Raw genomic sequence first — 23,674 nt, 5'->3', positions numbered from 1 at the left:
TGCTCTATAAATGATGACACACACTGAAAAAAATACTAAGTTAATTAATATAATTCTGGCTTTGAAAGCCTATAATTAGTTAAAATTGATTTTTAATTAGTTGTTAATTAGGCTAATTAATTTTGGATTTAATTTTTAGAATTCATTTAATAATTGAAATTATTTAATTTTGAAATTTATTTAATTAAAATTATTTTTATATAGCTTGTAGGAAAATTGAAGGAATTTGGTATGAAAATGTTCGTAAGAAAACGGTATGAAATTTTTTGTAGGAAATGGAAGGAAAACAGTAGCAATCGTCTTACGATATTCTGATCAAATTTTCTGACGAAATTTTCCTACCAAAAATTTTGTAGGAAATTTCCTACCATTTTCTTGGCATAAAATCTGCGATAATATTTCGTCGGAAATTGGTAGAAAACATTTGTTTCCTACGATTTTCTGATGATATATATGGTAGGAATATGTGATGTTTTCATGTAGTGATTAGTTCTTTAAATCATCAATCTGATTTCTCATAGCATCAACCTGATTTATCATAACATCAACCTGATTCGTCATAGCATCAACCTGATTCTTCATAGCATTAAGCCGCTCTTCAATTTCTTGGAAGCCACTTTCTCCTTTGCCTTCGAAAAGAAAATTCTTGTTTAGATTCTGTTTTTTTTTTTTGGTTTTGGGATTCCATTATACCTCATAAATGTTAAAAATAAAATAAAAACAATTCATACCAGACGCTTCAGCGTTTCCACTTCGGCTATACACTTCTAGCACTGAGATACGATTAAAAAAAAAGGAAGAAGCAATCACGAATTTGTTTTTTTTTTTCTCAATCTCTTACAAAAAATTAAAATTAAATAATGAATAATATACGGATAATCTCAACATTACCACAAAATAAGCCAGCAAGAAATCCAATGTCGACGGCCCTACCGATAAGCCTATCCAAATCTATGCCTCCCTCGGACTTGGGAGCTACACTTGAAAGAAATAGAGAACAATCACCAATGAATACAAAGAAAACATTGTATGATGACTTTTAAAGTTCAAATTAATAAAATAATGTTTGTCGAAGAAAAAAAATAATACATCAAAACCCTAAAGACCCTCGCGAGTTTTATAGAATACGTTCCGGAATCAGAGAACGTTACCGCTAGTAAGTACCATTGCTACATGAAGAAAACTTGCGACGAGGTATCAGTCCGCGATTTACCTGCGAGACGAAAGATCTCAGATTCCGCAGTATGATCGGAAATTAGGGTTTGCTATTCTTCTTCGTCTCTGATGGTTTGTAATATTAATAATATACAATGTGAATTTTTTTTTTGGTAAAAATGTTATATACAATGTGATTTGTCTTCAATAGGTGGTAAATATGGTATTCCTCAAATAGGCCTGCGTTTTCTTTTATCCTTGGGCCTTAGCTAATGTATCAACTCGATTTGACATTTTAAAATAAATCCATAGTATATGGAAAACTCAAGAAAATTCTGTTTGGTTACTGGTTTACCAAATCTCGGTTCAACATCATATATCTGTAATTTTAATTTTCTCGGTTTATTTAAATTCGGTTGATCTAATTGCATCCCATAATGATGATGGATTATAGTTATAGGAAAGCAATTTGGAGCATCTCAGTTTGTTATCTAGAGTGAACGAGATAGATTATCGTTTTACTTATACCACATTGGAACCACCTATCTAATGAGAGTAGAGTACAAATTATGTGCTATGGAAGAGATGTCAAGTTTTTATACTTAAATAATGAGAAATAGTGAGATGTTAGCATCATTGCAGCAAGAGCGCACACAAATGCTGACCAACCAAGAAATCGTTGTAAGCTTCCTCTGCTATTGCCGACAATTTGTGAGCTTTTGTATTTGACTTGGTCTTTGAGAGGAGTTCCTCCGATGGATAGGCTTTCCCAAAACCATTTTGTATGGACAGGGTAATTAGTGAGCCCTGGTGCATCTTTTTGAGGATGTGCAAAGTGAATGTTGTAACATGCCAAATTCAAATGGTTAAGAGCACATATAAACTCGTCGCAACTTGAGCTGTAGTCTCCAAGGACTAGCATCACATTTGCTGGTGCATGATTATCAATGCTCCAAAACATGAAATCCAATAGAATCCTCTCAAGTCTCCCATCTTTATCTCCTAACACCATGTGATAAAAAGTTATATCTTTACTTGTGCTTCTTTGTGCTCTCCCAACAATCTCAAATGGGAACAAAATCAAAAATATACCTTCCAACACAAATTCAGAGAGAATTACTGTAACTAATCAAATGTTGTGGGAAACATAATCTTAAACGATATCTTTCTGAGACTGCAAAAGCAAAAGTACTCACATGACCATTTTCACAAAAAAAAATAATTTGTAACAGAAGTTGAAGAAAGAAAGATGACAGAACACAACATTGCAACAACAAAGAAATACCATTACCCTTTTCGGATTTATTAGTAATTGCCAATTACATCAACTCTAGAGCTTAGCTCACTAACTGCACATTCACAAGAGTCAAGGGTTTAAAATAAAACAAAAAAAACAACATCCAAGTCAGCCTTTGCAAAAACAAACCAGAGCTACACATTAATGAACAAAAGGCTTAAAATAAGGATATCATTTACAAATAGAAAAGCCATTACTCCAAGATGGAGTTTTTTATATCTAACCAAAGAACAAGAAAACTATTTTTCTGCAATTCTTGTAGTGATCGTTTGGCTTATAACAAGCATCAACCATGCTTTATATGACTACTTAACCGAGAAGGCAGCCCGCAGCCACAATACAAACCAAGCGTCAGAATACCTGTTGAATGAGTCAAACAATCAAGCAAACAACAACATTGAGAGGATGGAGAAGAATAAGATACAACAAAAGCAACCAAATACAATACAAAAACCAAGACCAAGATCCTTTGAAAGAGTCAAAGTTTCCACAACCCCACGTTCAATTTGGTTGATTAGTTTTTTTTACCAGCTGATAGGTTTGTGCAAAACCATTCTACATCACGTAGTGGTACTGATGTACTCTGAGGCTGAGTCAAGAGAACATTGAAATTTTCTTTCGGTTTCAAGAAAAGAATAACCTTAAGAGCCCCATGTGTCCTTTTAAAACTTTTGATTGAAGGCAAAATTATCTAAAATTATGAATGCATTATGTATTTTCTCACTATAGTTTTTAAAAATATGTTTTAGAAAATCAACAATAATAAAAATGCACAAAAAAACACGCAAATTTTTGTTTTTGATTTGATGTAATTTAATTAATAAGTTACCATATTCATCAAAAAACTACTGTATATATGATAAATACTTTTAAAACATTTTCAATTATTTTGGACAGAATCTTTTCACTCACATGCAACATACCATACAGGTATTCTTCAGTAGTCCCTGGATCTCTATTCTGAGAGCAAACTTCTCTCTCTTGGCATGCTTGTGAGCTGAGAACAAAATAGAAGATTTGCCAAATCGGTTTCAATGTCATTGTCATGGGAAGAAGAAGATGAAGAAGTAATCATCAAGTTTGCGAAGAAAGAAGGCTTCATTGGAGATCGAGAGAGAAAGAGAATGATCGGGAATTCAGGATTACTGAACCAAAGTGTAAAGTGTAAAAGTTAATTCCCACCAAAACTTAGGTGTTAAGTTGTTTTATATGACATGTCAAATTTAATGACTATTACATATTAACAATTTAGTTACAGCAAAAATAATATATCTTTTTCATAAAAATGAAAAATATATATTGCTGTTGGCATGACTACATAATAAATCATGACTTGCAAACGAAAAAAAAAAAAAAAAAAAACAATCTGATCCACACAAATATATTTATTTGTCTGTAATGAAAGATGGGAGACTTATAAATTTCACCAAAATTTAATCAATCGTTCTATTTATACAACAGTAACTTAGGCAAGGCATCGAGTAATTGTCATTGTACCAAAAGATATCTTTATCTTTACATAAAATTGTTATTGCTTTTGCTCTTTGATTTTCTAGGACATATCAGAGGGCTTACGAACAGCTCGGAGCTGAACAGAGTTGTCAAAACAGTGGAAGAAGCCAAAGTGAGGGAAACGCTCATACCAAGTCTCTTGTGGCACATGTGTGTCCCAGTGTTCTCCGCTACTGCTCTTACCGTATTTGTGAACCCAACCCGAACCGTTGTGTCCTTCACCCCAGCTCCGGTTCCAACGGTCACCGTGCTTCCCTTCCCACCAAGTCTCACCTTGCTTCACTCCCTGAGCGTTCGGGCTAAAGTTCTCGTCCCATTTGTCTCCCCATTTGTCCCAACCATCCCCTACCCACCTCTCTGCCCACTTATCTGTGTACTTTGTGCTTCCGCCTTGCCCGTCATACTTCTCTCCCCACCTGGTGATATAACCAATCATCAAAAACAGATTTAGACACATTCCAATTGAGGCTAAAGACGGTCTCTGTTGTTTTGAGTTACCTCTCATGCCAAACATGAGCGTGTCCAACATCGAGTGGTGTGTTGCGGTCAAGGCTGCACCACTTGTGAGCCCATTTTTCTGATTTCCCTGTAGCATCGTAATGCTCCCACCACTTCTCTTGCCATTCATCACCTTGTCCACTTTTTCCCCATTTGTCTGCTGTTTTCTCCATATGTACAATACCATTCTCCTGTAATAAAGACAAAATCCAAAATATAGTCAGTCTCAATATCTCTCCACTAGCATATTAAGTAGAAGCTCAAGTTTCACTGACCTGCATCATTGCCTCTCTCCAGAACTCACGCCACACGTTCCCAGCTGCATCGCGTCCTGATTTCTCTGAACCAAGTTCTTTGAACCCAAACTCATCAGAGGCCTCCCAGTACTTGTCTTGCCACTCAACAACACCATCAGCAGTAACACCACGTATCATTGTCCACCTGCAAACCACACCATCAGGCCTTTGCTCTACACCGGTCTGCTTCCACCACTTCAACCCGTCTTGGCTAACTCCATGGGATGAAGTCTCATCCAAACCATCGAGAACACGAGCCGCCTCTTCCGCATTTGCTGAAGATATGACTTCAAGGTCATGTTCCGACGATGACGTCTCGGAACTAGGCTTTGTCTCTGTCTCTTTCTTAACCTCGATCAAAGACTCAAAAGGCGGGATAACAAAGCTATGTCTTTCATTAGAAAGCATGCTCTCATAAGGTATCGAAAGAGAATCTGCTGAATGCTCTTTCTCTAATACAGGATTTGACAAGGTTGGAAACTCAACAGGCTCGACCACAGCCTGTAAGCCACCGTTGTCATCAGAACTCATTTCACTACCTTGAGGAGGTGTCCACGACCAAAAATCTGGTCCTGGAGTCTCAGACCCAGATGTTTCTGACCGAGGCACATAAACTGTTCTGCTCCACATTCCTGGTCAATTCCAACAACATAGATTGTAAAAACTCAAACCAAATTAGCACCAAATTTAACATTAAACCTCGATCAATCCAAATTAGCATTAGAATTCAACCAAAAAGTATCTATTTTAACTTGAAGCCAACAAATCTAACAAGTAAATTCTCGATGTGATTCTTGAATGTGATTTCAACAACACATTTCTCACTGCAAGAAACAACAGACTGACTAATTGAAGTGCTAATCATATCATAAGTCTAGAGTATGCAAAAGATAGTGAAGAAATCTAACAAGTAAAAGCTAATAAACAACAAATAACCAAGAAATTGAAAATTTGAATTCAGCATAGAAAAGTACCTGATTTAGCATTTTTCCGAGTCTCCGTGACTTTACTTCCGTCACTCTTCTCTTTATCTGGAAACCCCTCTTTCCCGTCGCCTGAATTATTAGAGGCGAGAATCGCTTTCGCCGCCGAGATCGCCGCCGCGGCACGATCCACGACCTGCATCCTCTGAATCCGATCTCTCTCCTCGACGGAAACTTCCAGAATCTTATGAAATTCATCGCTCTTCTTCTCTAAATCTCCTTCAACCTTCTCGCCATCGACGGCTACATTCTCGGCTATCTTCTCGAATGCCTTCTCCTTCTTCTCGCGATCAACGGCGTTTTTCCACATATGAAGGTACGATTCAGCTCCTTCATTTGAAACCCTAAGAGTCCTAAACCCGATTCTCCCCCTTCGATTCCTCCGATTCGCCGCCGATGGTGGTGTATTGATCGGAAGGGAATCACGCCATCGTCCGTCGTCCAAGTGAGGGACGTGAGACGCGCTTAAGGCGGCGCGTATGGAGACTCCAAGACGCGAAGCCATTTTTCTTCCGATTTCAAATTCCAAAAGGGTTGAATCAGTTTGATTTTTCGAGGTTTCGAAATTAGCGGGGTTACATGAAGAAGAAGAAGAAGAAGCTTTTATAAATACTCACAGTCTCTCTCTCTGTTTTATGTTCACTTGTTTTGATAAAACTATTTCTCTTTCCTTTCTCGTGATTTGATTTGAGTGGTAAAGTGGTAATTTTGCGTGTCTACTAAGGGAAGGACTTGTTTTGGCCGACGTCTTTGGTGTTCGCGAAATGACACGTGGTATTTTCATTACCGTGAATCGGAATAGATAAATATTACACTTAGCTCCCTCAATATAAACTTCATATGCAAAAACGTTATGCATTTTTATTTATGTTAATTTGACCCAAATTACATTTCACTACACTATTCCATCCTGGTTCAAAAAAAAACAGACTGACCTATTGATAATCAGAAAAATCGCATAAAAAATCTTTAAGGTGGCATCGGCACGTACTGACACTACAACAACAAAAATCCAACAGAGCTCTTGGGTTTTTTGTTCTCCATATTTTATGTCTCTAAAATTCATTACCTTACTAAAAGGTCACAATCATGCTTACCTTGAATAAATTAGAAACTTTATATATCAATCCCTTTAAATTTGAAACTTGCCTTTCAATTTTGGGTCATGTATGTGTATGAGATTAGAAACTTACCTTTATACTTAAATTAGAAACTTACCTTTAAATTTGGGTCATGTGTACTACACAATCCCCAAGTTATACGAATACGAATGCATGCGACCTACCTTGATAAAACTTTAGTTGCCGTTGCTTTGATGACTTTTACTTTTTTTGTTTTTGTTCCTTAACAGTTGTGCCACTAAAAGAGAATTCCTTTCTTGTTAGATATTTCATCCCGGATTCTTGATTTATTATTAAAAGTAAAACCTTGGGCCGTATATATCAGAACACATGAGATCTTCTTTACGTTGAATGGTTTAGTTACGTGACCAAAAAAAGTGAAAAAAGAAAAAAAAGAGAGATAATGTGATCAATGCGGTTAGGTGATCATTGCAGATTTGTCGAGCCAAAATTGGACGGTGTTAACGCTAAGTTTGAAGGAAACAAACTACCATACATATAGTTTTAGGCCTCGAACAAAAAATGACGTATGAACCGAAAACCAGCGACGACCGTTGATTCATTTTACAATTGATGGTGCAATGATATGTCACATACTCACATGCATAAAAATGTAAATGAGGAAATATTCTTCTTTAATTCTGTGGTATGAAGTGGTTCACATTTCAAATCAATTTTGCAGCCGTTGTCTGATTCTTCCTTACTTGTTTGGAATTTTGTTCCTGTTTTGACATTTAAAGATCGAGATGGATAAAAATTACACACTCGTGTAAAAACAATGGTTCCACACTTTTTGAATAATTATGGCACTATATTTTTTGTAGTCTCTTGAATCTTATTAGAGTGCTACTTATTAAAGTTCACGATGATCACTTTCAAATGTTCATGCTAATTATTTTTTTATTAGAAAAATACTAACTAATGTATCATCTATGTATAGTAAACTCACAGAAAGGTGATCTTGTTTCAAATAAATGTTCATTCTTTTCTTTTTCTCTTTCAAATGTGTTGCTTCTCTTAGTTCATTTGTTCTACGAGCCGGTTTTGGTTTTGTACCATTTTATCCTTGTTATCACTATTTCATCACTGTCGTTATGAACTAAACCAAACAAAATGAACAGGTTAGAGATAATAAAGAGAATATGCATTTATTCATTATCCTTGTTATCACTACAGAGCATTTATTCATTATTCCTAAACCCTAATTCAGATTGTCTCTCGAGACCGTTGTTCTTTTCTTTCATTGTTCCTTAATACTTAAATGCTATCACTGAATATAAATGAATTGACAAGAAGATAACGAAAAAGTGAACTGTATATTGAGAATATACGGTTCAGAACATACACAAAGAGGCTTTAACTACCAAACATTAGATAATGGACAAGGACACGGAATAGAAAACAACTATACTATAATTAAGCCCAGACGTTTCAGTATATTTAATTTAAGAACTTGTTGAAGTTCATTTTGAAGTCGACAATGCAAGAAACCGTAAAACAACCGAGATGATGACATCCATGTAAGATTTCTTGAACGAGGATTGGAGAATTAAGAAGTCATAGAGTAAAACAGCCACAGCTGAGCAGCCACACCTAAGTTGTCAAAAAGCCTGGCCGTCCTTGGGGCATACCTAGACAAGAGGACAGTTGCTAGGATAATGAAATCCAAGGAAAACGCCATGTCCCAGCGTATGAAATCTGCCATGAAATGACTTCCATGCAACTTCTTTTTGTCCTCCAACTCAAAGAGTGCCACCAACAAAAGGTTGATAGCAAGTAAGGTGGCTTGGGCGGGATTGTGCACTATGGCTTGGTGGCTCTGCACTTGACCATGGCCTCCGCCTTCGTCTTCTCCTTCGCCTCTTCCTTCGCCTCTTTCAAGTTATTTGTAACCCTAGCCATAATCCGGCACACCTCCTTTTATGTTTTCACTTCACTTCTAAGCATATTGAGACAATTTTGACACTATCATATAATGAAGCCATTCCACAATGTTTTTAAACTGAAAGATAACATTATAGAGCCGTCAAAAAAAATAATACAAGCAAATTCATTTCAAATGTTGCCGTTTTACAGCTAAAACTTAATGCAAGTATGTTTGAAACCACATTTAGCAATAAAATCTGCATTTGGGTCTATCTTCCTTGAAATAACATAGTCCAATTGATCAGAATTTTTTATTTTCGTAACAAGGCAAACAAAAATCATTAACAAAATGGAAAAACACATGGGAATAATACCGAATGGATAATCTTAGAGCGCTTCTTATTAATGTTCACAATTATCACTTTCAAATGTTCATGCTATTATTATTTTTTTAAAAAGAAATTACGACCTAATCTATCATTTGTTCAAAATAAACGTTCGTTCTTTTTTTCTATCTTTCAAATGTGTTGATTCTCTTGTTTCATTTGTTCTACAAGCTGGTTTTGGTTCGGTACCATCTTATTTTTTGTAATTGCTTTTATGCACCTATTTGGGGTCTCAAGAAACTCCTTTAAACTTTAAATAGGACTATTCCGGGATTTTATCTATGACTTGTTACTCAACCATTCCTAAATAAAAAAGAAGTGCTACAGTGAAATGAACATAACTGGAGAAATTATACATGGTCAAATGTTGACCAGAAGTAGTCACACATACCCCACAGCCCCATAGTTTACTTCTTCATCTACGACTTGTTACTCACGTGCGGTCACACCAACCATGAAACTGGATCATCTCAAAAGACAAAATAAAAAGTTAAAATACAAAAATAAGTAAAAAAATAGAACTGATTTCTTCATGAAAACAAAAACAGGAGGTTAAAATATTTTGTGTTAACGGAAAAGATTAAATATAAGTATTAACCACACAAGCTTGAAATGTAAAAATTACTGTAGGTGATTACTGATATGTAATAACCATGAACAAAAACTGATAAAATACACTTTATTGGGCCACTAGAGGCCCATATAATGCCGAATCGGCGCGTGCATAAACAAAAATCTTTTTCGAAAAGAGACAAAATATAATGTCAAAAATAGTGATTTTCGATTTTCATATAATATTATCATTTTGACAACTAAAAAGACTACTTATTCTTCTTTTCCTCGCTTTTCTTCTTTCAAAATCTTAAACTTTTTTTTTCCCCTTCGACCCTTTCGATCATCGGAAAAGGTCTTTTTGAAGTCGGGTCAACAAATAGAAGTTGATTTTTTTTTCCTTTTTTGGGAAATTCCAACAATTGTCTCTCTCTGTAGAATTCTCGAGATCTATTTGTTTCTCAAATCCCTGAAATTTGTGTCCAACCAGTAAATATGGGGTTTTGTGAATGTTTATGAGTTTCCATAATCGATGGTGATCTTTTCCCTCTGAGTAAAATTTTCACATCAAATTTTTCTTAAAAAAAACTTGTCTTTCTTCTCTGTCGTTGTTTAAGTTTTTGGTTTGGGGCTGAGTTGAGATTTTGGTGGTGAAAAAAAAAATTTGATGGAAGTGGGTAGCTCCAATTCGTCGGGTCAACTTTCCGGGCGGGTCGTTGACACAAGAGGCAAACACAGGATTCAAGCCGAACTCAAAAGGCTTGAACAAGAAACTCGCTTCTTAGAGGTAATACTTTCCTCTAAAACCCTTTTTCTTGTGTGATTATCTTGATTAATTCAGCTTGAAGGTGTTATATCTGTCTGATATTTATCATCATAATGGATCAGTCTTTTGATTTTCTGCTCCTTCAAATGGTTATTTTTGGAGGGAATTGTAGTTGTCTGAGTAGAGTATGGTGGAGAATCTGAAAGTTTGACACTTTTAGTTGTGGGAATTAGGAAGCAATAGCAAAAGCGTTGATCTGATTTAGAGGGTTTTCTTGTTTTGATTCTATGAGTGGATGAAGTGAACAGCTTTGGTTAGTTTGATTTGGTAGTGTCTTCAGTCTTTATGGTTGTTTTGCTTCTCTGTTGAGAAGCTGAACAAAATTGGATCTCAGATTAGCTTTTATTCATATTTAAGAGAGTTTAAGCAAGATCATGTATCATTTGTTGTGTTGTGGAGAAACGTGACTTTGTTATAGACCTTCAATTAGCTCAGAGATAGTGTAAAACACTCTTCTTGTCGAGAGTTGATGTGATGCTAAAATGTTACCCTTATGAGAGAGAGAGAGAGATGATCCTTTGCAGAAACTGGTAAAGTCTTAAGGTCTTTTCAATTATGTTAAGGTCATATTTTGAGCCCGTGGGGTTTAAGCTCTTCTCCACATAGCTGTTTAGACATTAGTGAAATCGAATACTTGTTTTTGGTTGCCTTAAAAATGTTAACAAGGTGTATATGAATTGATTCTTCCTCCATTTATGTTCAGGAAGAGCTTGAGCAGCTTGAAAAGATGGATAATGCATCAGCTTGTTGCAAAGAGTAAGAACTTCCGCATATCCAATACATCCGGTTCACGAATCATCATCGTTCCATAAGCTTGACTCGTTTCTCGAATTGATGCAGGTTCTTAGACAGTGTTGACAGCAATCCCGATCCTCTTCTTCCCGAGTAATTCTACTTCTGTTTTGCATTCTCCCTTTCATTACTGTGAGATCATTTGTTCTGATTTGAAAGCTTTTTGACTACTTTGCAGAACAATGGGGCCAGTGAATGCAACATGGGATCAATGGTTCGAAGGCCCTAAAGAAGCAAAACGATGTGGCTGCTCCATTCTTTAATCTTCATTTCCTCTCGCGTTTATATTTTTTTTTTCTCTATTTCTTCCAGAAGAGTTTGTGTTTTCCATTCGGCGGCATTGAAATTGATGTAATTGGCAAAACAAAACAAAAATGATTCATTTGTGCAGATAAAATCTACTATATCGATGAGTCTCTTAGTTTACAAAGAAATACAAAAACTGAAACAAAACAAGAATCTTTTCTTTCATAGGGCCTTTTGAATTGAATCTTTAGTAGTCTATCAGTGGTGCCAAGATAGTCTTTGCCTTCACGTCAGAAACGACAATGCATTGAACTTCTACCGCTTGACTTCCAACAGAAGTGGATGATTCTTTCGCCTTTCTTTGTTCACCTGACACGTTTCGGCTAAGACCTGAAACTCTGGACACAGCTCCAATGTGAGCAACCAAAAAGAGCTTGTTAGACAAATCTTTAAATAGCAAAGCTTAAAAACCAAGTTGAATATATGCCAGAGTCAAACAATTGCTTTTGGACGGGAACTGGTTCAATGTTGTAAAAATCCTCCTATTCACTTTTTTTTTTCATGCATGACAACGAAGTATGATTTATTATAAGTTTAGTAATGTTTATCTCCATCATTCATTTTGACATATAACAACACATGCACAAGGACCTAAAAAACGGATATGGTTTCATCTAGGAACATGGCTTATTCAATAAAGGAGAAACTACAAAACAATCATTTGCCACAAAAAATAAGCTAGATAAACAACACCTACAGAAACTTGCCATACGAAACTATACCTCGCAAGTATTGCATATATGAAAGCGTTCAACAATATGAGCATGTGTCTTGACCAATTATGATGAGATCTTAAACAGAACATACATTTTGTAACAGAAAAAAAAAATACACACTTAAGCAAGTAACCTAAATAAAGGCACTAACGCAACAAAAGATGCAAATTTACCAAAATCCATAAAATTTCAAACTTGTATTCCCATGTATCAAGATCAAATCTTGAAGACAACCTAAGAAACATGTATTTGATAGCCAAACAAACATCCGTCAGAGATTTCGATTACCATGGAGAGCCTGAATTTTTTGTTGTTGATAATACAAATATATGTAACAAGTGGTCGGCGCACAAGATTGACTTCAAACATGTGGTAAAATTAGAAGGTAACCTGATCATCCTTTGTGTTTTTCAGTTGATTATTGATGTATGATGCACTAAATTTACACATATTTTTTAGGTGAAGGTACAAACATTGCCTACAAGGAAATAATCAACTTAAAAATACCTCCATCTACACTCCTGCATCTGATTACGGCAATTCTCTCTCTTCTTACTTTTATATATATATATATATATATATATATTTGTCTCAAGAAACAGAAATAAACATGCCAGACTTGAGCAGTTTGCAGTGAACTTACTTGGTTTTCCCATTCGCCATAGGCGTAGATCGTTAAATCTAAAGCTAATCGTGAGAGAAATCTTTTGGCACATAAGGCTCTGTAGGACTATTCACTTTCTGAAATCGAGATGCAATTACAATGTTATTTTGACACAGTCTCAGGAAGCATCATCAGGACAGCCATTTGATACACAGTGGCTTTGCACAAGTCTATCAACTGGAGAAAAACTCATGAACCAGATTGAACGTGTTGTCATCGAAATGTAGCAAATACAACAATTTCATCCTCATGGTTATGATGGACTCATGAGTAGACTGAAAGGAGAGGTTCATGGCGATCCAGAAAATTGCTCACTAGCTTCTCCTCCGAGAACAATATCTAAAATCTCTAACTAAGGTTAGTGATGTTTCTTTTTTTGTTTCACTATTATTATCTACAAAGACCAACTTCTCCCTCTCCACAATGGACAGCCGCGACATGCCTTGAGGAAGCCATTGAACTGATCTATAAATCCATTACTTGAGATCCGATCAAGACTAGCCGTTGTGATCAAGATTTTTGACAAAGATGGAGCTCATGATGACGATTGGTGTCAGATAAGTGCTGATGTCTGTGTTATGTTTTGTATCTGGTTTCAGAAAATTACTGCTGTTGTTTCTAAGTTTGTGTGTTTTTAATGATCATCAAAACAATTTTTAGTGGTTTAGGTTTCTTTCAATCCAAACGTTGGAGTTCGCTACACATTTGTTATGTACAAGAGTAGAAATTTTATAAATTAATATTCGATAAATTGATAAACTCGATTAGTTATTAAATTTTGTTGGTCCAAATTTTAAATTTTAACTTAGTTAGTCTCTTTATAAATTAATAACTCTATAAATTAATAAAAATTAAGAGTTCTAATATTGTTAATTTATAGAGTTTTTACTGTATTTATTATATTCGCATTTCAAAATTGTTATGTTATTTGTTAGGATGAAACAGTTTTTTGTCATTTTATCAATTAAAAATAGGCATCTTTGGCAAAGTCGGCTTCTTCTTTAGGAACAGAGTTGACCCTTATGCAGAAAAAAAAAAAATCCATGTTTTACATGCTTGTATCTCTGTCTGATCCTTGGCTTTTCTTTATATAATTGGATATGGTCTTTTCTATGTTGGTAGATTTTAATAAATGGCTCGTGTGTTTGCATCATATTATTAGCATCTAATTGCTCATACACTAGTATTATGCTTGCTACTCTTAGCTGATTCGATGACATTTTCAAACCGCAAAAAAGAAAAAAAAAACATACCAAAAGAGTCGAATATCAGCATCTAATGGCTCATACAATCATTTTTGCTTCACTCTAATGGAATACCTAATTATCTTATGAACACACTTGAAGAAAAACGACACCAACAATATCTCATATATTCCAATTTTGACCTTACGAAGTCATATCTATCAATTCATATAAAAATCAAAATCCAACTCTCAACACTCTCACTTCGATATATCCGCCTTCTTCTTCAACAATCATCTCTCAGAGCCAACTGTACCGATTTCTCCGATCTCCCGGAGCTTCACTTCTCCGGCCGGAAAACTATGTCTCAGTCTATCCAATTCTCCACTCCTTCACACACTCTCCATCTCCCTCAATCACGATTCCACCGTCCTCTCACTTCCTTTTCCTTCCGCCAATTCCCTCTAACCTCCACCATCAAGTACACATCAATCAGAGCCTCCTCCTCTCCGTCGCCTTCACCGGATCTAGATTCCTCCTCCTCCTCCTCCTCCTCGGCGTCGCAGGTCCTTCTCTCTCTTAACGGCTCCGGCGCTGTGAAATCAGAGGAGAGATCCGTCGTAGCTACGGCGGTTTCTACGGATACGGCGGCGATAGAGGTCGATACAGTGACGGAAGCGGAGCTCAAGGAGAATGGATTCAGGAGCACGAGGAGGACGAAGCTGATCTGCACGATCGGACCGGCGACGTGTGGGTTCGAGCAATTGGAAGCGCTCGCCGTCGGTGGCATGAACGTGGCGAGGCTAAACATGTGCCACGGCACGCGCGATTGGCACCGTAGTGTTATCCGTAGCGTAAGGAGGCTTAACGAGGAGAAAGGATTCGCAGTTGCAATCATGATGGATACTGAAGGTAGTGAGATTCACATGGGAGATCTTGGGGGCGAAGCTTCAGCTAAATCAGAGGTTTGTTCTTCTCTTCTTCTTCTCCATCTCAATTCGAGCCTTGATGATGCAGGACATTATTGCTCTGTATAATGTTTAAGAAACTTGGTAATGACTTTTACAGGATGGTGAGATTTGGACATTCACTGTTAGAGCTTTTGATTCTTCTCGCCCTGAACGTACCATTAGTGTGAGCTACGATGGTTTCGCTGAAGGTATATTTGCAAATTATGTTTCTACCTTGTAAAGTATGAAGTGGGAATGAAATCATTACATGTATCAATCTTGAAATCAATCTTGCTTCGTTTGTGATGCAGACGTAAGAGTTGGAGATGAGCTTTTGGTTGATGGTGGAATGGTGAGATTTGAAGTGATTGAGAAGATTGGTCCTGATGTCAAGTGTCTATGCACCGACCCTGGATTGTTGCTTCCTCGAGCTAACTTGACGTTTTGGAGAGATGGAAGTCTTGTGAGAGAGCGTAATGCCATGCTTCCTACCATTTCTTCCAAGGTCTGTAATGTTATCTTCCCTTTCACTTTTCATTCGCCTTATTTGGTAAATTGGGGATAGGTAACAAAAAAAAACACACAATTTGAAGATGTACACTTTTGGAACCTAGATTCTGTTCTACAGGCAGGTTAGCAAAAACCACAAAAGAGACAAGTAGCTATATCAACAAAAGCACTTCTTTCTCTATCAAACTAGAGTCCCTGTGAATCTAATGAGTGCTGAATTTATTTGCGATGTCATTGTGTACAAAAGTTTACTCTTGTCTCCTAGTTAATGCTGTGCACATATAATAATACGCTGGAGGAATGATGTTTTACTCAGAAACTAAAACATATAGAATATCTCCCATGAGGGATAACAGGCGCATTTTGGCTGATGATACCTCAATTATTTGGTTTCAGGACTGGTTGGATATTGATTTTGGAATTGCTGAAGGTGTGGATTTCATTGCTGTATCGTTTGTCAAGTCAGCTGAAGTAATTAATCATCTTAAGAGTTATCTTGCTGCTCGTTCCCGTGGAGGGTAAGTATAATATTCTCATCACCAACACATCATAATAATATATCAGAAACATATAATCTACTTTGGAATTGGGCCTTTTGCATCCACCATCTTTACTTGTAGTTTAATTTGATGATGTATTTCTTTTACGATGCAGGGACATAGGAGTGATTGCAAAGATCGAGAGTATTGATTCACTGACAAACTTGGAAGAAATCATCCTAGCATCAGATGGAGCCATGGTCGCAAGAGGAGATCTTGGAGCTCAAATTCCTCTTGAGCAAGTCCCAGCAGCTCAGCAGAGAATCGTCCAAGTCTGCAGAGCGCTAAACAAACCCGTCATCGTCGCGTCACAGCTTCTCGAGTCCATGATCGAGTACCCAACACCAACCAGAGCAGAAGTAGCGGACGTGTCCGAAGCAGTAAGGCAGAGATCAGACGCATTGATGCTCTCTGGAGAATCAGCTATGGGTCAATTCCCTGACAAGGCCCTCGCGGTTCTTAGAAGTGTCAGTCTAAGGATCGAAAGATGGTGGAGGGAAGAGAAACGCTACGAGGCTACGCGTACTCCACTTCAAGCCATTGGCTCTACTTTTTCAGACAAAATCTCTGAAGAGATTTGCAACTCTGCTGCTAAAATGGGTAATTCCCCAAGTTCTCTCTCTGTTCCTCAAAAAACAATCTCTGTTTTCACTTTCAGTTCTCAGTTTTGTTACTCATTTTTACTATCCAAAACTTTGCAGCCAACAATCTTGGAGTGGACGCGGTTTTCGTCTACACAAAGGACGGACACATGGCGTCTTTAGTCTCACGGTGTCGACCTGACTGTCCGATCTTCGCTTTCACGACCACGACCTCCGTGAGAAGACGGTTAAACCTACAATGGGGACTCATACCGTTCCGTCTAAGCTTCTCAGAGGACATGGAAAGCAACTTGAACAAAACATTCTCGTTGCTGAAATCAAGAGGTATGATCAAATCTGGTGACCTCGTGATCGCAGTCTCTGACATGTTGCAATCGATCCAGGTAATGAACGTTCCGTAGATTCACTGTCTCTCTCTCTCTTCGAAAATTCCGCAAAGACTCTGTTTTGGTTTCTTACTTTGTTGCTGTTTTAGACAAACTTTCGACATTAGATTCCAGAGGCATCGTCGGTTTGGTCTAATCGTATAACTGTTAACAGTTGACGGTGCCATGAGTGTGTAAGCTTTGCTTTGTTGTGTACTGTTTATTGTGTTTTTTTTTTTTTTTGGCTTTCAATAATATCAGTAATCTATTCTCATTATCTGCTTTAAAATCATCATTACTATGCAAAAGTCTTCTGTATTCATTATAGTTAGCTACCATGAAATTGCTATGAACAATAAGATAGTCTATAAATCATACCCAAAATTAAAATTTAGTCTATATATTTTCTTAAGTTAACAAAGTAGGTTTAAATTTATTTATTTTGCTCAAGAAAGTCAAAACCATTACTAAAACAAAAATGAACACTAGAGTTTGCAGTTTGAAATATAATGAAATTATAGATAAAAAGAAAACCGAGTTTTTGATAGTAAATCCAAGGCTAGGAACAGAGAAGCTAGCTCTAGTCCACATATAATCAGAGAGTATCAGGCTTGATCTTCCGACCCTTCAGGTGTTTCTTCGAGTCTACGTTCTGAGCTATTCGCTTTCACAAGTGAATTAAACAGTATAATCTATCAAATAGCAATCCTGGCCATTCATCATGTTCTGGTTTGTGGTGATGATTCGGAGTTGCTAAGTAAACATGGTAGCCACTCCAATTATTCAAACCTCTAAGCATACGGAAGAACTTGGGATCCTCTGCGACTAAATCTGAGACTACGATCACAGTTGCTGGTTCAGGAATGTCCTCCTCAGGAGAATATCCATTGACCAGAAAAGAAAGTCATGAAACATTCTATTATGTCTCGAGAGTTTATCATCCCCTCCTGGAAGGAAGTAGATTCTTGCTTCCCACGTCTTCCTAAGCAGAAACTCACCACCCCACCAAGATCCTTTCTTGTCATCAACATAAACCCATATTGATACCTGACCTATGAATTCCCTTTTATGAAGAGCTGATTCGATTTTGCGATAGATCATATCAGGACTTGAACTAACAGGGAATAGGAAATCCTCTACGTCTCAGAAGATGGCTGTCGTAGCACCATTGACTGGTGTGATGCGCTCGGAGAAATCTTCGATCTTGTATTCGTCGCACATGGTTCGAAATTGGATGACTTTCTCGCTAAGTTAGGGTTTAGGTCGGGCGTGTCTACTTTACTACGGCTGAATTAGGTTAAATTTTAAACCGACTTAATCGTATGTCTTAAAACTAAACTCTAAACCCCAAAAAACTGTAAAACCAAAGATATATTAAAACGTTAAAAACTACGTATTTCCTTTTTTTGTTCGGTCATAGTTTCCTTAATTTTGAAAGATGGTCCCACAAATCCAAAAATTATCCAAATCTTTTGGAAAGTTCCAACGAAAAAAGGAAAGTCTATTTGGATTAGGGTTAGGAGTTATAATGAACCGTAATTCATGTGGAGATAGGATTTTAGAGACCCTAAGCTTATAAATACAGTGCAAAACTGCTCTTCTTTTCATCATCATAAACTAAAAGCCGGCTCTTATGGTACGTAGAGAGAAGAGACCAACAAGCATGAGAAGTTGCAAGAGACGTCGTGTGAATCATGAGAGAGACGACTATTACCAAACTCGGACGGATTTTTCAAAGGAAGAGATTCAAAGAAGCTGCGAATTCTTGCAAAAACTGAGAAACTTGGATGATGATCAGAGAATCTTTAATCAATGCCTCGACGCGATGAAGTCTTACAAATCTGGATCAATAACCTTCGTCGATCTCAGAGACAGAGTCGTTTCCATTCTCCGTAACCGCGACGGTTTGCTCGAAGAGTTTCGTCAGCTTTTGTCTGATTCATCTTCTTCTTCTTCTTCTCGTGAAAGTAACTCAATCAAAGAGAAGAAACCAGACTTGCAACGCACGGTTGATTTCTTGAACAAACTAGAAGCTTTGGGAGATAAAAGTGTACACAGAGCGTTTTTCGATGCGTTATGGTTTTCTGGTGATAACGAGGCTCTTGTTGAAAAACTCGACGTGATTTTTCACGATCACAAGTCTCTGAAAGAAGAGTTTGTAACGTTCCTAATCGATTCACGTTTACTCAAACCAAAACGCGTTTTGGAGGCAGCAGCTAAACCTAAACCCATTACAGAGGATACGCAAGAGGTTAATGCAGAAGGCGAGGAACTTAACCCATCGTATGATATTAGACCTGAAGCTGATCAAGAGGAATATTCTTGCTCCTCTGATGCTCAAAGGAGAGAATTAAACGGGAAATACGTTTCCATTGGTAAGTATGATCCGGAGAAAGTAGTGAAGAAGAAGAGTCGGCCTCCACGCGATGTGGACATGAATGAATTCGAGGACAAATGTATGCATCAGGGCATGTTCTTACATATCCTACCTTCTGTCATTAACTACGGGGAGGGTCGTGGCTTGTTTAGTACGAAGCCGCCTGTGAGATTTAAGGATTTCTTGCGATGGTATTATGGAGAAGATAGGAAAGTGCCAGAAATATTTAAGACACAACCGAGACTTGGGGTACAAGGTATTTTATCTGAGTTGGAGAGACTGCAGGAGGAGATGAAAGAGAAGCGAGAAACTAGGAACAGAAGAATCTATGAACGTGTGAACAAGTGAAGAGAGAAGGTTTTTTCTCTTTTTATTGGTTATGTATTGAAATTACGAAATTTGTATCTACTACAGTTTGAATCTCGTTTATGTTTTGTCTTTATAGACCAAATGTTTAGGAATCTTCATTAATTTGGGGAAGTCGAATTCTAGCAATTAGATTAATTTTCTCGATGGAAGAATGTGAAAAGAAAAACATCACAAACTAATTCAGAATAACATATTGAAGCTAATCCTTTCAAATGAACTTTTAAAGGGTTTTTTAAATACCAAAAAAAAGAAGACCCTAAAGTTGTGATTGTAGTACATTCACTTATGTTAATTTAATTAGGTATTGTATTTAACACATTTATCTTGTAGTTGCATACATTTTATAATAACAAAGTTTTAACTGTCAACTTGTTGATGTTATTAACAATGTACCAGTTCGAAGAATTAAAGAATACTACGTAAAGAAAAAATGAAAGAAAAAAAAAATCAACTAGTTCCAACGATTTTGTAAAAGATACTTAGGAAGCCTTGTTAAAAAGTTATTGTATTTAGAAACGCATTTAGGATGTTTATGAAAACTTCTTACAAGATTATGCACTCTGATACTCTTTTAAGTTATAGAAGTCACATGCAACTGATACCATAAAATATATAACAAACTCAATGCGTTTTGCCTATTTCGACAATTTTCACACTTGATACATTGATCAATTTGCCGTGTACCTTTGCTTAATTTAAGTAAAAACTCAGAATATGACATTGCGAAACTGAAGAAATTAATATCAGTCTTCGAGTAATTATTGAATTCGTCAGTTTTTTTTCTCCGAATTAGTCTACTACCGTAGGACACCATAGTATAGAAATTCAGCTAGTTTTTTTTATCCACTAGAGCGAATGTATTTTTTATGGGTTTAGAATTAATTATATAAATTAAATAATTTTGGAGGATTTGATCATATCTTCCTATTCTATTGTTTACATCACTTAAATCGATGGTCCCATCTCTATTAAAATTTGGAGTAAGTGGGTCCGTAAATTTTTAAATGTAAAAGACTCAACAAATTTCAGATTAATCATGAAACAGTTCAATGATTTAATTATTATCTATAGTCAGAATAGGGACCTTGATGAAATTATCTAATTCTTTACGGGTCCAAATTAGAAAGATATATACAAACAAATAACCAATGTAATAATAGAGACAAGAACACCAACAATGAATTGAGATATTATATCTTTCTTATTGGCTGTGATTTCAACCACTAAATTATGAACATCGTACATATACAAATACAATGTACATTATATTATATATACCCACTTTTATGATAATAGTTTTATATCACTTGAAATAAATCGTTACATTTTATGAAAAATCAAAGTCTGCCTCTGGTTCAACTATTTGTAGGTGATATTCTTTAATACAACTAATAATTAAAAGTTCGAATCTCAAAGTAAGGACTTACATTAGCATATATATATTTACGTGCTTTGTTTTGTCTGCACAAATCTGAATTACCAGAAAAAATAAGAATATGCCCAAAAGAAACAGCAACAAAATTCCAAAAACAAAAAGAAGCAAAAAACAGGTAGGGTAATGATGATGTAAAGAAGTATATATCATATATTTCATTTGCTAAACATTATATATATATATGTAAGTATTGACAAGACCTTCACTATCAAAAGCCTTTATGTCTTCTTCAGTCCTTTTCTGATTTGCTAAATTTAATATTCAGATCTGATCACTGATCTCTCTTACCCTAAACTCAATTTTCTCTTATCCATGTGTGCAAGCAATCGTACATATAAATAAGGGTATCTCTAATCTTTTATTTTATTATTTTTTATTTTTATGGTCCACAGCTACTTTTATGATTATTAATTCGGTTCTGCATTTGATCTCGATTGAGAATTTAGATATAGTGATCCATTGGACTTCGAGGAAACGTATTTGATCATACTAAATTAAGTATGTGTATATATAAACACTTACTCTACGTTTATAAATTTCAAAGCATCTTCGAGAATGATTATGCAAGAAACGTACTGTAAATACCTATATATCTACATTTAGATCTATAAATATGTCCACATTTTTGTTGCCAAACGTGTACTTGTATATAATAATAAGAATGAGGCAATACGTATATATAAATATCAAATCAGAATAAGACTAGAAATTAACGTTTGTAAATGAATATAAAAATATAAAGAGTAGATGATAATCTAAGATAAGGTTAGATTTAAACTTATGGAAAATTGAAATGAAGTAGGCCAACTAATGGGGTCATATTTCAAGATGATGACGTTTCCCATTTGTTATTTCTACTGTAACAAACTTATTAATTTCTCTGTTTGGCATTTTTTTGTTATATTTATTTATTCTCCGAAATTTTTGCATTTATTTACTGGCACCAAAAAATGGGAATACGTAATATTAAGACTTCCTAAGAGTTAAATATCGTCACGTCTTGGCTTTAAATTTATTATAAGTAAACTAATCATTTTGCTATCAAAAGAAGAAAAAGAAGAAGAAAAAACCTAGTATACTAGTAGCAAATACACTGATGTGGGTTATTAAATGAGTAGATTGGATCAAATGTTTTGATACTACCGACTTGGGACTTATATGAAATTGTCTTTGATGGATATATCTCAATATCTGAAAATCCCCTTAATTTCCATGGAGCTTTGACAGAACATCATTATAACTTTTGATACTACCGACTTGGGACTTATATGAAATTGTCTTTGATGGATATATCTCAATATCTGAAAATCCCCTTAATTTCCATGGAGCTTTGACAGAACATCATTATAACTTGTTCCTTAGGGCATCTCTAACCCACCTCTATTTTAGAGGTAAAAATAGAGATTATACTCCAACCCACCTCTATTTTCACCTCTAAAATAGAGATTGCTATTTTTTCCTCCAAATATAGAGGGACTCTATTTTTTCTCTCTATAATAGAGGTGAACTTTTTTATTTATAAAACAGTCCTTTAACTTTTAAATCTTTTTATTTATGCAAAAAGTATAATTTTTTTATGACTATAAATGTGATAATTTTGGTTATAGTTAAAAAAAAAAATAAAAACATATGATATTATTAAATATAAAAATTCTCATTGCAAATTAAACTACAAAAAGATAATTACAAATTAAAAATATATAAAAATAAACGAAAAATAACATCAATTTAATTTATGAATTTTTACTTCTAATACTATTATAATATGTTGAAACTTTCATAAAAAAGTAACATAAGTGGGATTAATTTAAAAAATTTAGTAGTCAAAGATTAGTATTATTATAATTTATGAAAACTTTTATAAAAAGTACAATAAAAGATTAATTCACAAATTTTATTTATCAAAGTTAGTATTATTATAATTTCTGTAAATTTTTGTAAAAAAAAATAAGTGGGGTTCATTCATAAATTTTATTAATAAAAGGTGTTAAGAATAATTAAAAAAAAGAATATACTGAGAATATTCCTTTTTAGAGAGAAAAATAGAGGTAACCATTGGAAACAAATGTACCTCTATTTTAGAGTTCCTCTAATTTAGAGGCAAAAATAGAGGCAACCATTGGAGATGGTCTTATAACTTCTATATCTCTCGTCTTTTGATGAACATATCTAAAAAAAGGTAAAAACGGTGAGGTACCTAGAAATCACCTAAACAACACAAAAACAATATTATATTGACTTAATAGTACCATTTATTAGTATTAGATCAGTTACTGCACATAATAAGGTTAATTAACAAAATAAAATGTTGTAGAGTAATGAGGTAAAAAAAACGATGTTTTGAGGATGAGCAAATAGAAGAAATGAGTGTGC

The 23,674-nt window shown here is 35.5% G+C and overlaps 4 protein-coding genes and 1 long non-coding RNA gene across 5 annotated transcripts; 3 read left to right on the top strand and 2 right to left on the bottom strand.

The window, feature by feature from the left end:
* Positions 1–1,968: 1,968 nt before the first annotated feature.
* On the bottom strand, positions 1,969–2,593 carry LOC112089021. The gene is made up of 3 exons (XR_002900825.1): positions 2,447–2,593; positions 2,248–2,329; positions 1,969–2,157 (listed from the first exon to the last, which is right to left on the bottom strand). It is a non-coding gene; the product is annotated as an uncharacterized LOC112089021 (long non-coding RNA).
* A 1,271-nt stretch (positions 2,594–3,864) lies between these two features.
* On the bottom strand, positions 3,865–6,379 carry LOC18023122. The gene is made up of 4 exons (XM_006406047.2): positions 5,733–6,379; positions 4,738–5,390; positions 4,463–4,653; positions 3,865–4,380 (listed from the first exon to the last, which is right to left on the bottom strand). Exons 1-4 carry the CDS (start codon positions 6,244–6,246, stop codon positions 4,005–4,007), a joined length of 1,734 nt encoding a protein of 577 aa, XP_006406110.1. The 5' UTR covers positions 6,247–6,379; the 3' UTR covers positions 3,865–4,004.
* A 3,605-nt stretch (positions 6,380–9,984) lies between these two features.
* LOC18023121 (guanine nucleotide-binding protein subunit gamma 2) lies at positions 9,985–11,669 on the top strand. The gene is made up of 4 exons (XM_006406046.2): positions 9,985–10,453; positions 11,196–11,248; positions 11,333–11,377; positions 11,463–11,669. Exons 1-4 carry the CDS (start codon positions 10,334–10,336, stop codon positions 11,545–11,547), a joined length of 303 nt encoding a protein of 100 aa, XP_006406109.1. The 5' UTR covers positions 9,985–10,333; the 3' UTR covers positions 11,548–11,669.
* A 2,737-nt stretch (positions 11,670–14,406) lies between these two features.
* Positions 14,407–17,392, top strand: LOC18023120 (plastidial pyruvate kinase 1, chloroplastic). The gene is made up of 6 exons (XM_006406045.2): positions 14,407–15,119; positions 15,223–15,313; positions 15,416–15,609; positions 16,011–16,132; positions 16,269–16,753; positions 16,855–17,392. The coding sequence occupies exons 1-6, from the start codon at positions 14,517–14,519 to the stop codon at positions 17,154–17,156; spliced, it is 1,797 nt and encodes a 598-aa protein (XP_006406108.1). The 5' UTR covers positions 14,407–14,516; the 3' UTR covers positions 17,157–17,392.
* A 1,391-nt stretch (positions 17,393–18,783) lies between these two features.
* Positions 18,784–19,845, top strand: LOC18023119. Its single transcript, XM_024159180.1, has 2 exons — positions 18,784–19,371; positions 19,435–19,845. Exons 1-2 carry the CDS (start codon positions 18,784–18,786, stop codon positions 19,843–19,845), a joined length of 999 nt encoding a protein of 332 aa, XP_024014948.1.
* The last annotated feature ends 3,829 nt before the right edge of the window (positions 19,846–23,674 follow it).

Source organism: Eutrema salsugineum, unplaced genomic scaffold, assembly GCF_000478725.1.
Source record: "Eutrema salsugineum unplaced genomic scaffold, Eutsalg1_0 scaffold_13, whole genome shotgun sequence".
Lineage (NCBI taxonomy): Eukaryota > Viridiplantae > Streptophyta > Magnoliopsida > Brassicales > Brassicaceae > Eutrema > Eutrema salsugineum.
This window is presented reverse-complemented; position numbering and strand designations above follow the sequence as displayed.